The 14,472-nt window shown below is 36.4% G+C and overlaps 1 protein-coding gene across 3 annotated transcripts in view; it reads left to right on the top strand.

Annotated features, from left to right (window-relative positions):
- Rabgap1l (RAB GTPase activating protein 1 like) overlaps nucleotides 1–14,472 on the top strand; it is a 551,680-nt gene that overhangs the window by 322,374 nt on the left and 214,834 nt on the right. For all 3 annotated transcript variants that reach the window (XM_034512812.2, XM_076941454.1, XM_076941455.1), the window contains exon 15: nucleotides 10,078–10,152. In XM_034512812.2, the coding sequence (XP_034368703.2) occupies nucleotides 10,078–10,152 (75 nt within the window). The remainder of the gene's footprint in view (nucleotides 1–10,077; nucleotides 10,153–14,472) is intronic.

Genomic DNA, 14,472 nt, shown 5'->3' with positions numbered 1-14,472 from the left:
TGGAATGTAGTCTTTTGGCAGCCTGCCTCTGTCATGTCTAGTCCATATAATTCTGGGAGTTTCTATGAGAGTGTGCTCCCACCATCCTCCTATTCCCGCCTCCCTGCTCCCGAATTCCCCAAAACTAGGGAATCCAAACTTTCAGGCACCAAGGCCATTCACTTTCACTGATGCCTGGCAAGACCACCCTCAACTACCTATACAGATGGAGTCATGAGTCCCTCCCTTTGTGTTCTCGGGCTGGAGATTTTAGAATGGCTACTCCAGCTTGTTTCTTAGGACTATTTGCTTGAAAAGTGTTTTCCAGCCTTTTACTCAAAGGTAAAGTTTGCCTTTGTCACTGAGGTGGGTTTCCTGTATGCAGCAAAATGCTGGGTCCTGTTTATGTCTCCAGTTGATTAGCCTATATATTTTAATTGAGGAATTGTGTCCATTAATGTTAAGAGATATTGTTGCTTCCTGTTATTTTTGTTATTAGAGGTGGAATTATCTTTGTGTGGCTATCTTCTTTTGGATTTGTTGGAAGAGGATTACTTTCTTGCTCTTTCTAGGGTATAATTTCCCTCCTTGTATTAGAGCTTTCCTGGTATTATCCTTTGTAGTGCTGGGTTTGTGGAAAGATATTGTGTAAATTTGGTTTTGTCATGGAATATCTTGGTTTCTCCATCTATGGTAATTGAGAGTTTTGCTGGGTATTATAGTCTGGGCTGGCATTTGTGATCTCTTAGGGTCTGTATGACATCTGTCCAACATCTTCTAGCTTTTATAGTATCTGGTGAGAAGTCTGGTGTAATTCTGATAGGTCTGCCTTTATATGTTACTTGGCCTTTTTCCCTTACTGCATTTAATATTCTTTCTTTGTTTTGTGCACTTGGTGTTTTGATTATTATGTGACAGGAAGTATTTCTTTTTTAGTCTAGTCTATTTAGTGTTCTATAGGCTTCTTGTATGTTTATGGGCATCTCATTCTTTAAATTAGGAAAGTTTTCTTCTATAATTTTGTTGAGAATATTTATTGGCCCTTTAAGTTGGGAATCTTCATTCTCATCTATACCTATTATCTTTAGGTTTGGTCTCCTCATTGTGTTCTGGATTTCCTGAAATCCAGAATATTTTGTGTTAAGAACTTTTTGCATTTTGTGTCTTCTTTGACAGTTGTGTCAATATTTTCTATTGTATCTTCTGCACCTGAGATTCTTTCTCCTATCTCTTGTATTCTGTTGGTGATGCTTGTGTCTATGACTCCTAATTTCTTTCCTAGGTTTTCTGTCTCCAGGGTAGTCTCCCTTTGTGATTTCTTTATTGTTTCTACTTTTATTTTTAGATCCTGGGTGGTTTTGTTCAATTCCTTCACACTTTGGTTGTTTCTCTTGTAATTCTTTAAGTGAATTTTGTGTTTCCTCTTTAAGGGCTGCTACCTGTTTACCTGTGTTCTTCTCAAATTCTTTGAGAGTGTTATTTATGTCCTTCTTAAAGTCTTCTATCATCATCGTTAGAAGTGATTTTAAATCTGAATCTTGCTTTCCTACTGATATGGGGGAATTCAGGACTTTCTTGTGTGAGAGAACTAGGTTCTAATGATGCCAAGTACCCTGGGTTGCTGATGCTTATGTTCTTGTGCTTGCCTTTCACCATCTGGATCTCCTTAATGCTACCTGCCCTGTCTCTGACTGGAGCCTGTCTCTCCTATTATTTTTGTTGTATCAGAACTGTGTGAGGTGGGTGTTGCTACTGGGGTTAGAGCTGGGGTCTAAGATATGCTCAGTGCTATGGCCCAGACCAGAACGAACCAGTGCTCTGGGCCAAGAGTGACTTCCTGGGTCCTAGTGGGTCCCAGCTACTGCCTGTTTGGGGCCAATGTGGCTTTCTCCTTACCTAAGATACTGCCCGGGTTAGAGCTCCTGCAAGGCCGGCTTCCTCTGGGTTCTGTCCAGTGAACCTATTTTTAGAGTTTATGTTCATACTCTTCTTCTTACCAGCATATACAAACTCAATAACCTTTTTAGCTAACTTTTTATTACATTTGATAAATAAAATACTATGGAATTTGTATATACATGTACATATGTTTACTTATATGTGTACATATATTACCTAACAGTCTCAAACTTACAGGAGAGTTGCATCATCAGAATTTTGTTTCACTAGTTATTTTGAATGTGATTTATTAGCATGACACCTCTTTTCCCCCCAAATACCTCTCTTATAAGCAAGAACACTTTCCCACATAATCATTACCCAACTCTTAGTTGATCACATAGCACTGAAGCATTGTAGCTATTAAGCAGAAGAATCACCCATGTTTGCTGATGGTCAGGTGTACAGAAAAGAATTAGAGTTTAAATCACACATTTTATTTAATTCTTATTGACTGTTGGATTTTACCAGGTCTAGATCACTGTTTTCTTATGTCTCTTGGTGTTACAGTTTTTAAAGATTATAGGCCAGATGCTTTTTAGATTGCCCTCAAATTCAACCTCTTCTGATGTACTCTTATGTTATATTTGAGTTATACATCTATGACAAGAATTATACAGAAAAGATCATTTGCACCTATTTATTTTTCTTAAGTTCTATACAGTTTCACTTTTCCCATTTTGGGTGATCTTTATTTTGATTATATAAATAAGCATTTGTCTACCAGGCTTATCCACTGTGAAGTGTTTTTCTTTAATTCCTCATGGTTAATAGATATTTTGCTGAGATCTTTTTTGGCTATATACATTTACTCCTTTGAATCATATTTTGATATATATTCACTCATTTATTTATTGTCATAGCCATGTATGCTTAAGGATTATTTCTTTCAAAATAATATTTTTGTTAATTTTTTAATAATTTCATACATGCTTTCAATATAATTCCTTTATATAGTCTCTCCATTGCTCTCTTGACTCCTTCAAGACTTGCCTCTTCTCCTTCCTTCTCAACTTTTGTTCAACACTCCTCTTTTTAAAATAACCCACCAATTTATTAGGGTCTTTTTTGCCAGGTCCAATTGATTAGGATCCTTATTGCATTCATTCTGTTATATTTTATGTTCTGTCACTACTGTTGCTCATTTTGATGTTCAAATTATCTCTAAATTGGCCAGTAAGATATCTTCAAGCAGGCTTCTATATTTCTGGCAAATTCTCTAACTTTGTGAGCATGGTCTTCCATTATTGCTCAGAAATATGTTCTATGTAAATGTGTTCTTTCTTTCTTTCTTTCTTTCTTTCTTTCTTTCTTTCTTTCTTTCTTTCTTTCTTTCGCTTACACAATTCTTCAGAAGACTCTGTTCCTTTAATCAAAATTGTAAGAAACCAAAATTTGGATGTGAAGAGTGATGACCGTTCTTGGGTGTCATTGCTTAAAAGTCTTCTCAGTGGATGAATCTAGAGGATGTTTGTGTGTACACATAGATCTATGTGTACATGTGTAACTTGTAAGCATGCCTTTTAACCTATATTTTTCTTTATTATTGAAAGAGCTCATATAGCAAAATTCAGTACAAAGAAATCACTTCCCATCACCTCTGGCAGTCTTTAATGTGTCTCTACTCACTCACCTCATGGTGTTTTTTTGTAGTAGGTTGTCTGAAGGGGAACTTTGGATCTGACCACTGAGATCTCTCTTGTTGCTTGGCTGATTGAACTGGGAGTTTCTTCAGTTCTTCGATCTAGTAATTCTGCTATTCTTTTTCAAGAGATAGGTGAGGTGTGTTTTAGATGATCCTCCTTTTACTCAACCTACCAGTGGTAACCTCTGTCATGCCTTTACTTCCTGTTAATGTACAGTTTCATAATACTGCATAAGTGAGAGTTTTGGAGCCTTCTCTGGTCTTGTCTGTGCAGGTGGGAAACCTTAAACCTGTATGGTGCATTACAGGAGTGCAGAGCCCTCTGGGGTATCCTAACCTTTGTGGATCTCTCACTCCCATGATTTCTCTTTAGTAAGAGCTCTAGGGTTGGCATGTACTTTGCCTTACTTCTATCCATCACCAGCAATAGCCAAACGCCTCAAGGAGACTGCTTCTTACATTGGGTGAGCCTTGTAGGTAGAGTATTGCTGGGAACCAGCAGACAAAATCTGATTCTCTCTGATGGGGATCTGAGAACAACTGTGTAGGAGCTCTCACCTGGCTTTGTCCCTGGACAGGTGGGTGTCTTTCCACATGTAGGTTGTTGGTTTTCAGTTATTCAAAGGTTAATGTATAACATTTTGCTGGCAATTTAAAATTCAGTTGCTTTTCTGAAATAGTTATTTCCCATGATTTTTTTTACCTTCACTAACTTTTTAGGGTTCTGAAAGTGTTGATTAGACACTTTTCTCCTGCTATGGAAGAGCAAACTTGGAGTTCCTTGTTCTACCTTCCAAAACCTCCCCTGGTTGTGCTTGGTTCTTAATCCACCTGTGTGTGTTGGAAAGCTACAGATTCACAGCAGTATTGTAGATGTCAATCCCTCCTTTCCACACAGCAGGCTGCACATGACAGCTTTTCCCAGCTCCACATATTCAATATATCAAGAAATCTTAGTCACTTACCAGCTAATTTCTCACCAGCTTTACTCTTGTCACCCTGGTTTACATTAACATCATTGCTTTGCAGTAGCTTTTTATTTTACTCAGTGTAAAAACAAAAGAACTTTTAGAGGTTTACCAAGCTGGAAAGTCATATCAGAATATTATTTCAACCATTCTTGCCTGGCCTCATGTACAGACAAGCTCATACCCAGAGCCCTTACACTAAACTGACTTTCCCTTTACCAAGAACACTACCCAACAGATTTACACAGCTGACTCATTAGCCTCCCTTTGTTCTCTGCTCAAGGGCACTTCTTCATGGGTGTTAAGTCAAAAGCTAAATCCATAAAGTCTTACCAGTATGACTCTTTAAATATTAGCTGAACAAGAAATAATCAATAAACATACCAAAGCAGACAGGGAAAAGACCAGATGTCTCAATCTTACAGGAAGAACTACAGGCAACTAAGGGATGTCGAGAGTTGGAGACAATAGCTTCTTCACAGATTGGTTATCTTATACTACAAGGTCATCCCTGAAAACATAGATACAAGCAGAATATAGACTGATCAGGTTATATTTAGGAATATGTTTATATATATATATATATATATATATATATATATATATATATACATATATATATATATATATATATATATATATATATTCTTATAGCAACAACTAATGAGAAAAGAGGCCATGAATTCAAGGGGAAATGGAAAGAAAGGGAAATGATATAGTTATAATCTTAAAAATAAAAGAAAAACAATCTAAAAATTAAGTCTCTTTTTAGTCCATTTCTCTTTAATTTTTCATTATTATACATACTACTTTCAAACATTATATAAATTATCTAGTATGACTGTTGTCACCTTTTTGCTAAAAAACAAAGCTTCATTAGAGCAATTGATTTGTCAATTTTGCTCACTCTTTCCTCTGGTCTTCCATATTTTGCCTCAGTGAAAGGGAAGTTAAGTAATTCTGGTAAATGGCAGAGCTAGAATCTGACATGCTTTGCATTTAGAGTCAATAATGGAAAACTTCTTAGTAAACTTTGGAACTAGAGTTTTAGAATACTGTGCTAGCAAATTTCTGTTCTAGGTATCAGAGTGATGGAGGCTACTTTGAGGTTGTCATAACTATATTGTTTTTATTGAAAAACACATGGTGAATTTCAAAGAAAAATTATAATTAACCTTTATAAAATGCTATGTTCATTGTGGACTGATTGTTCTGAGTATTGAATGGATATGGAAACATAATTAATTGATAATGATTCTAAAAGCCTGTGGGAACATTATGAGGGATATTAGGTACTGAAAATTTTTAATTAGAATATTCATGTAGAAACAAATTTCAGATGTGACACTCTAGACTGGGAATGACTTATGCTAATATTTGTTGTACATGAAATATTTAGTATTTGTCATTTCCCTAAAATTAATGATTAATGATTATGATCAATAACAGTTTTTCTTTTATTTAAAAACTCTTTGTATTTACTTTTTGTAGGCTTTTTTTTAGCCTACTTTTAGTAGGCTAAAGCTATTTCAATTTAATTTTGAATATGTATTTCTACATAAGATATGTACACACACATACTCATACACAAATACACAATCAGTCATTTTTATAGGTTCTGTACTTATAGATTCATCTTACTTAGTAAAATTTACTTGCAACCTCAAAATCAACACTCATACAATATTACATTTGTTGTTGTTATTGTTTGTTCATTTGTTCCAGGCATTCATAGAGAATTTTAAATTGTTTGGTGCTTAACTCTCACTGTAAACAAGCATCACATTATATTTATCGCTATAGGTTTTCTTTTTTCTTGGCGATTTTGGTATGTACCATGGTTCCCAAGTGCAGCACTGAAGTACTGGCTAATGCTGCTAGGTCCTGAGAGGTTGTGATATGCCTGTGTTGTATATATGCCTCATTGAGGTGTGAGTTTGTTCAATAATGAGTCAACAGAATGTGTTAAATATGTTGCCTTAAGAAGAATCATAGTTACAACCTAGTAATGCTGTGATTGATTGCTAAAAATGTTGTGGCCAAAGGTACATAGGAGCCTAACCCTTTCTAATCTGAAGAAAATAATTCAGAATTGTAAGGTCTAATGTCCTGACAACTTTAGAGAACATAGGTATATTGAAGACAATGCTTGCTTGCTTTTTGTGTGTGTGTGTTTGTGTGTGTGTGTGTGTGTGTGTGTGTGTGTGTGTGTGTATTTAAACTCCAATGAAAACTACTTGGTGTCTTTTACATATTTGTGTTCTGAAGGTGATACTCAAGTTAAAATACAAACTATTTAATGGGTACTGATTAGTACTTTTAAAATATTTAAATTAAAACTTAAAATTATGAAATATATCAAGCATGTTTAATTTGTATTTGTGATTTAAAAAATAAGTAATATTTTATACTTAAAAATTAGGAGAAATATTGCCAGTATTTTTCATTAACCTCATTCCTCCTTTGGGTTAAGTCTTTCTCTACACGAGTCAACCACTCTGGAATTTTGTGTTTATTATTCCTCTACATTCCTAGCTCTAGTCATTTATGTGATTAGTTTTTGAGTATTCTCTGAGTATGTATCAAAGAGAAAAAGTTGTGCTTGAGAGTTAAGTTTTATTATCATCTCCTGAGCTTGGCTCTGCAGGTCAACACATCTTCAGACCTAGAGATCCACAGAGCAGATACAGATAACACAGTGCCTGTGCTCTGGAGCTAGACAGTAAGTGCAAGTTATGCCTTTCACACTTTCTTTCTTTTAATTAAAAGCATCTAAGAAGATAGTTTTATTTCATATTTATATAAGTTAAGAAAAGAACATTTGAATTTTTAATTTTCAACTATCTGTACATATTTTTTTTTGGTATTTCCTTATCTCATTAATGTGAAAGTGTTTTAATAAAATGATATGTCATAGGTTTGTTTTCATTGTCAGGCCAAGGGACTTAGGGACTTAACTCTGAAGGGACAAAGAGCCAGTCCCTTATTTTTTGTTTGTGATTTTTCTCTCTTAATATAAAAGGCTGTAACCTTCTAAATAAAATTTTATATCTTAGCTAGACAATGTTGGCACATGCCTTTAATCCCAGCACTCAGGAGGCAAAGGCAGATGGATCTTTGAGTTCAAGGCCAGTGTGATCTACAGAGCGACTTCCAGTACATCCAGGGATACACAGAGAAACCCTGCTCAAAAATCAAAACAAAAATTTATGTCTTATAAGCTTAACAAAAAATACTGAGTTATAAAGTATAATCTTATTAGCATATATTTCTAAATAATATAAACAAAATTTTAGGCACAAAATTAGGCTACTTTATTACTTTGGGTACTAGCATAAATTGGGTGCCTCTACTATTTGTCCTCCTACTTAGGAAACTTTTGAGTGTGCAGGTCATGTTTTAATAATTTTGCAGAAATAACAAGAATATGTAGTTATCATAGGAATGGGAATTTGTGGTAATAGAGTAGACAGTGACTTCATTGTGCTTTTAGAAAGGATGACTCCCCCTAAAGCCCCTTTGTCTCTCCTTTCCTTCCTCTCTCCTTTTGTTCCTTCTTCTTCCTTTATATTGGGGATTGGACATTGGGCCTTGGTTCATGTAAGGCAGACATTCTACAATTAAATGTTTGTTGACATCTGAAAGACTGAACATCTGATATCAAATAATAAGTGTCCTATAAGTTTGTACGAAACAGAGTGGATAAATTTATTTTATTTTATTTCATTTTATTTTATTTTAAGACCAAACAAGAAGACCTTGACCAGCTTTATCCCACTTTTCTTCATCTGTTAGTGAAAAGGTTGCCACATTGATCTTATTTTTTGAGCCTTTTCTTTGTAATATAGCCTCATTTTTCTCTCAGAGGCTGTGAGAATCCAGACATATGAGTATATTTGATATGATTTATCTATGTCTGATTCTTTTACAGATTAAAAATACATTGTATTAATATAGGTCAGTTAATGTCTGATGGGGATTTTAGACTACAGAGGCACAAGCAACATTCTGGAGGGATGATACTCTCAATGTTCTGTAATGATAGCAATGCATAATGCCCTAGTTCAGACATTCTGAAAATCAAATGCATGTATATGCTTACCTGACTGTATTATACACAGAAAAATGGGTATAAGGCTAGGCAGGAGGTCACTGCAGAATGCTTGCCTAAGCATGTAGAAGGCCCTATTTTCAGTACTAGAAAAAAGTATAAAAAAATATTTAATAACCATTGCTCTAGGCAGGAAGTCTTCATAAACACAATGAATTTTATTAAGCAGTTGAGTGGAAATCCTCTCAAATACGGCACATGCATGGGATTGGTACCTGCCTAGTTCTGGAATTCTTGGCTTTTATAAATATGGCAGAACCTGAACTTTTTTCTTCTACTTCAGGAAGCAGTAAGTAAAACATGACTCACAAAGCCTGTGTTCATATTTCCCTTGACTTAAGAATGTCATTTAAACTTTGACAGATAACTGATTAGCCCTCAAAATCTAAAACATTAGCTATCTGGATTTTCACAGAGAGTATTTCTAATTTCTTATCTTCCCTTTTTTAATAAATAAGCCCTCTTTGCTGGCTCAGCCTCCTAACAACTACTGTAGAGTGTCTTCAAGTATTTAAACTGCTAGTTAGAAAATATTAAGTAAACAACATTATTTCTTTTCCTCTGAAGTCAAACAGGCTTATGTCAAACTAAATGGTGCATTTGTTCCTTCTCAGGGAGTGCTGTATTTCCTGTGAGTTGGATTCTTGCCAGTTTTCACTTGGCATGGTTAAAATGAAAGGAATGGTATGGAATAGCCAAAGAGCCTTCAGTAGTGGGTGTATGTTCTCAGCATGATGTACCTTTGGACATCCTGCAAAACACACAGGGTGATTTTAAATGCATCTGCCTGTACAGCAACAGACATAACAAGAGCCATTTTTTTCTTAGCAACATTTAGAAAATGGGAGGGTTGTCTGAAGGTCATTAAGGGCTTACAGCAGGCATATACAACCTTTTAACAAAGCAGTGCCATCTGTAAGCTCACATTTTGTAATTCACACATGCATAGAAATCACTAATTGTTTATAGTGGTTCATGGCAACTATCAGCAGGTTGGACACCATGTTTGGAGGTTTTAGTTGTTAATTGATTTGTTTGTTAGAATGGTGAATTCGTACTACAGTTTTGAGAAGCTTTGAGTTTTTTCTGTTGTAGTGCACTGGAACTCTCCTATGAGCCTTGTAATTCCCCATCATTTACCCAGGGTTTCCAAAGCTCATGCACATTGGCTTAAATTAATTAATTTAGGTGATCTGAGTGTCTGTTTATTTCATGTGCTGAGGATGAGCCTGCCATACTGGAACATGTAGGGCTGCTTTGAGAAAGGTATCTTAGAGGAGTCCCGCTGCACTGGTGGCATTGGGGCTCAAATGGAAAAAGCAGTGCAAACGTGATAGAAAGGTCCGAGATAGGGCAAGCAGGTGCCTGATGGGAGCCAACATGTAAGTTAAGATTTATGAGTTTTTAATTTGACTTTTAATTTGATCTTTCTCTAGGCCTACTCTGTGTTTGATGAAGACATTGGGTACTGTCAAGGACAGTCTTTCCTTGCTGCTGTATTGCTGTTGCATGTAAGTAATTTTCCATGTTTTAAATAGTGTCCCTGAGTTTATTTTTGACAGGTTTTGATATTCTTGCTGATTTCCTACTTTAGGAAGCTTATACATAGCATATCTTTTTAAATTATAACTTGGATGAGAAATTAAAACATCTGTTTCCAAGACAGGATAGTCCTCCCTCCCTCTGTGTTCCCCTCTCTCTTTATTAAACTGGTGTATTTTATTAACTAATTTATATTTACTTTCTAGCCTAGTATCCAGCCCCCTTCTCTTCTTAGTCCCTTCCAGCTCCTCTCCCATTCTCTTCTTACTCTCTTACTCTGTGAAGGGGGAGTTCCCCCTGAGTATGACCCCACCCTGGCGCACCAAGTCTCTGCAGGACTAAATTCATCCTCTCTCACTGAAGCCAGACAGGGCAGCCCTGTTAGGGGAATAGGATCCACAGACAGTAAATAGATTCAAAGACAGACCCCAACTCCAGTTGTTGGTGGACCCACATGATGACCAAGCTACACTCTGCTACATATGCTTGTTGGGTCCTAGGTCCAGCCCATGCTTGCTCTTTGGTTGCTTATTCAGTCTCTGGGAGCCCCCAACGGCCCAAGTTAGTTGACTCTGATAGTCTTCCTGTTGAGTTCCTATCCTCTTTGGGTTCCTCAATTCTTCCCCTAACTCTTCCACAAGATTCCCCAGGCTCAGCCTCTCAGAGGACAATTATTCTGGGTTCCTGTCTGCAAGCATAATAGAGTACCATTGATCATGTCAGTGATAGGCTTCATTTTGGGCTAGTCCTTTGTTGGCCAATGACAGTTTTTCAATTAGTTTTGCTAACTAGAAGCAAATAAATTGCTTATTTGAAGTTATTTTTAGCATAACTATTTTGAATAAAAATATCAGCATAAGCACAGACATGGGAATTCAGACCACTATGAGCTGTTACACTACAACAAGGAAATCTGCTTGGTTTTCTCTGATTTATTTGTATACACTTCTTCTTCCTGTCAGTCACTCTCATTTAACGTCAGTTGCCAGGTAGTGGACTTTGAGCAGGATTACATTTGTAGTTGATGTCTAGGATGAGATACAAGGAATGTACATACAAACTGATTTTATTCTTTTTTCTGTGTCTTCATTGATTTTTCTGATGAAAGAAACAATACATGCTCACTGGAGAACTTAGTCTGCTCATCAAAGTGAAGCAAGATAGTTGACAGGAAACTTGCCCAGCCCAGTTCTGATGAAACTGTTAGAGAAACTTTCTGGAACAGGTAGCTATTTAAATAGCAAGAAAAGAATAATTAAAGTTGATGAGTTGTAGAAAAATGAATGAGATCAAGTGTTTGAAAACAATTTGGTACTCTATTTAGAGAGAAAGCACATGGAATCACACTTTACTCCATGTGGGGTAAACAGGGCAAGATAGAGAGGGGCCACATGATAGGGACTATATACTCATTTTGTTCAAGTGCCTTCCTTCTAATCAAATGAGAAGCCATTGGGCAGGGGTAGACATTTATATTCTTCTGCTTGTTTTTGCTTAGAGGGCAAAGCTGGAGGGAACAAACAGCCATGAGAGACTAGCTAGACTCCATGACATATGTTGGCACTGTGAAAAAGGGAGAAAGTTAGAAACATTTAGAAGGAAAAACTAGCAACTTCTGGATGAGTAAAGGAAAAGTGAAAGGTGAAACACCGAGTTCTCTAGCTTGGTTCTTGGCAGCTATGATGCTTTTAGCTAAAAGATTTATATTCATTTAGAGTAAATGGAAGAAGTTTGGATCAATGATTACTTTTGTTTTAAAACCTTTGAATTGGTGGGGAGGTTCTAAGACTATTAGAACTGCCCAGCAGCCCACTGGAACTAGGGGCTGATACTTTGGGAGACATCAAATCTGACATGATGAGAGGAAATCTTTAATCTTAGAAGAGTAACCAAGGCTCAGAAGATGAGAATGGCATTTGAGAACATCAGACACTAAAATGTCTGAGGAAGAAGAGGAGTGATCCATAAAGAAGGAAATAATGCATAGCAAAGAGGCCCATCTAGTTTAAACTAAGGCATTGCTTTGAGTCTGGCACTCTGAAGTGCGCATTCCTAGTAGACTCACAGTCAGAATGCTGACTACCTCACTCCAGTAAGAGTGATACCCCATGGCGCTGTTGTCATGACTCATCTCACTTCACTTTAGGCTGCTCTCCCTCTCCGTGCAGCATCAGATACTGTGGTACTCCCTGCTTTCTTTTTCTTTTTGATATCTTCGCATCCTATCTTCTTGTGATGGTCTGTGATATCAGTTTATTATTATAATTCTTCCAACACTGAATGCAAGTAATATCTAAAATGGTTTGGTCCCTCAGGAGACTAGACATTTAGAGTTCATGGAAGAAGTTTGGATGGTGATTAATTTTGTTTTAAAATCTTTGAGTGGTGGTGGTAGGTTTCTAAGACTTAGAGCTGTCCAGCAGCCACTGAATGGCATGTGCTCTTCACATCTGAGAGCCAACTTTTTTCTAAAGGACCCTTGTCTTCACTGAGGTGAAAAGCTGAGATTCAAGTCAAGGATGCTGCTGCTTTGTTTTGCACAAAATACTTTCTGAAATTAACCATTTTTGCTTCTGTCCATTGTGTGTCACTTGTCCTGGGAGGACAAGTTACCTACCTACCTTCCAGCTGAGGTTTGGGAACAGGGTTACTGATGGGAGCACAGATGGCTCAGAGGCAGCTGCATCACCAAGAAGTCCACTCCAGCCTAAGCAACAACACACAGAAGCTGAACTCCTAGAGCTCCTGGCATAGTTTGCAGCTGGCTGGAGAGCCTTTTGTATGGTGGTTGTTACTGTTTAATAACTCAGAGGAAGGTACTTGGGACCGTTCTTACTAACATTTAGAAGTTTCTGGAGACTTCTAACTTTATTTCATTCTTGAGTCTTGTAAGACTTCTAAGTTTTGTTTACTTCCTGGGTTTTACAAAGCCACCCTCTAAGGTGGACTGCTGGAATGAAAAGAAATCCCTCTATAATATAGCCCTTTCATAAACACATGACACTGCATTGGTTAAAGCTCAGTGAGAATATAGCTCTAAGGAATCTGTTTGAGGTTCTGGGAGACCTGGCTTATTTTCAGGTTTGTAATTATTTGGAAATGCACCCTGTTCTTGCTCTCCTTTGGAATGAGGCAAATAACTAGAAAAGTTAAATCCTCAGAATTTTTTGTGCTTCCTGTTTACAGTAATGAAGGCCATATAGTAAGTCAGCCTTTGTGAGATTGATATTAAAAATGTCTCCTAAAGTATGTCCCAAGACACACATCATTAACATCACATACTCTAAATTAATTGAATTATGTAGTTGTTGCCATAGATTTTAAAAATAACATGAAAGACAGAAATGCCTTCAGGATCCTTAAGAAAAGATTAAATGATATTCAGCATCATACTAATAAAAATATATCCAAATTTGAAATTTATATTATTTTGTGAAATTAATCAATATATGTTGTTTACCTATCAACCTGTCAGCTACTTTGAATACAGAAGGGCTTTTTTCCTGTATTATTTTTCTCTGTTGTCTAAACCAGTAGAAGACCATAGGCGGGGCTGGAAAGATGTCAGCCGTTAAGAGTACTGACTGCTCTTCCAGAGGTCCTGAGTTCAGTTCCCAACAACCACATGGTGACTCACAACCATTTGTTATGGGAATCCGATGCCCTCTTCTGGTGTGTCTGAAAAGAATGATAGTATATTTGCATACATAAAATAAGTAAATAAAGCTTAAAAAAAAAAAAAAAGGAAGAAGAAGACCATAGGCTATTCTAAAGTATTAATCAGACACAAGCTCAGGGTTCAGGGAAATATTATCAGTGTCTTGCTGACCAGTTCTTTGTCAGTTACATAAGCTGCTGCATATTTATCATTGCTGGAGCCTGCTGCTTTGTGGATGGCTGCCTCTTCCTCACCCACAAACATTTACCTCAGAGGGATGAAAAATGAAAATGAAAGAATATTCAAAACTAAAGTTTTGAATTTTCAAGAGTGTCATATCTAAATTATCTTTTAAAATTAGATGCTTCTGTGCTTAGAAAATTTTCAGGGGCTTTGGCAATAGCTTGTGACATTGAATAGGTTAAGCAGTGCAAGAATTCTCAAACAGATGCTGTTAATCCATTTATTGAGTTATAAGAATATATTATCTGTAGTTAGAGACTAATTAGCATGGATAGTATATAACCACAACAATTTTAAGCTACTTTAGAAATTAAATTATAGTAACCTTTAATACCACCTTATTCATTTAATATTTCTTCAAAGGAGGTGATGTAAATGGATTATGTAT

This window comes from Arvicanthis niloticus, chromosome 10 (assembly GCF_011762505.2).
Source record: "Arvicanthis niloticus isolate mArvNil1 chromosome 10, mArvNil1.pat.X, whole genome shotgun sequence".
Classification (NCBI taxonomy): domain Eukaryota; kingdom Metazoa; phylum Chordata; class Mammalia; order Rodentia; family Muridae; genus Arvicanthis; species Arvicanthis niloticus.
Note: the sequence above shows the minus strand (reverse complement) of the source record. Positions and strands in the feature narration are given on the sequence as shown.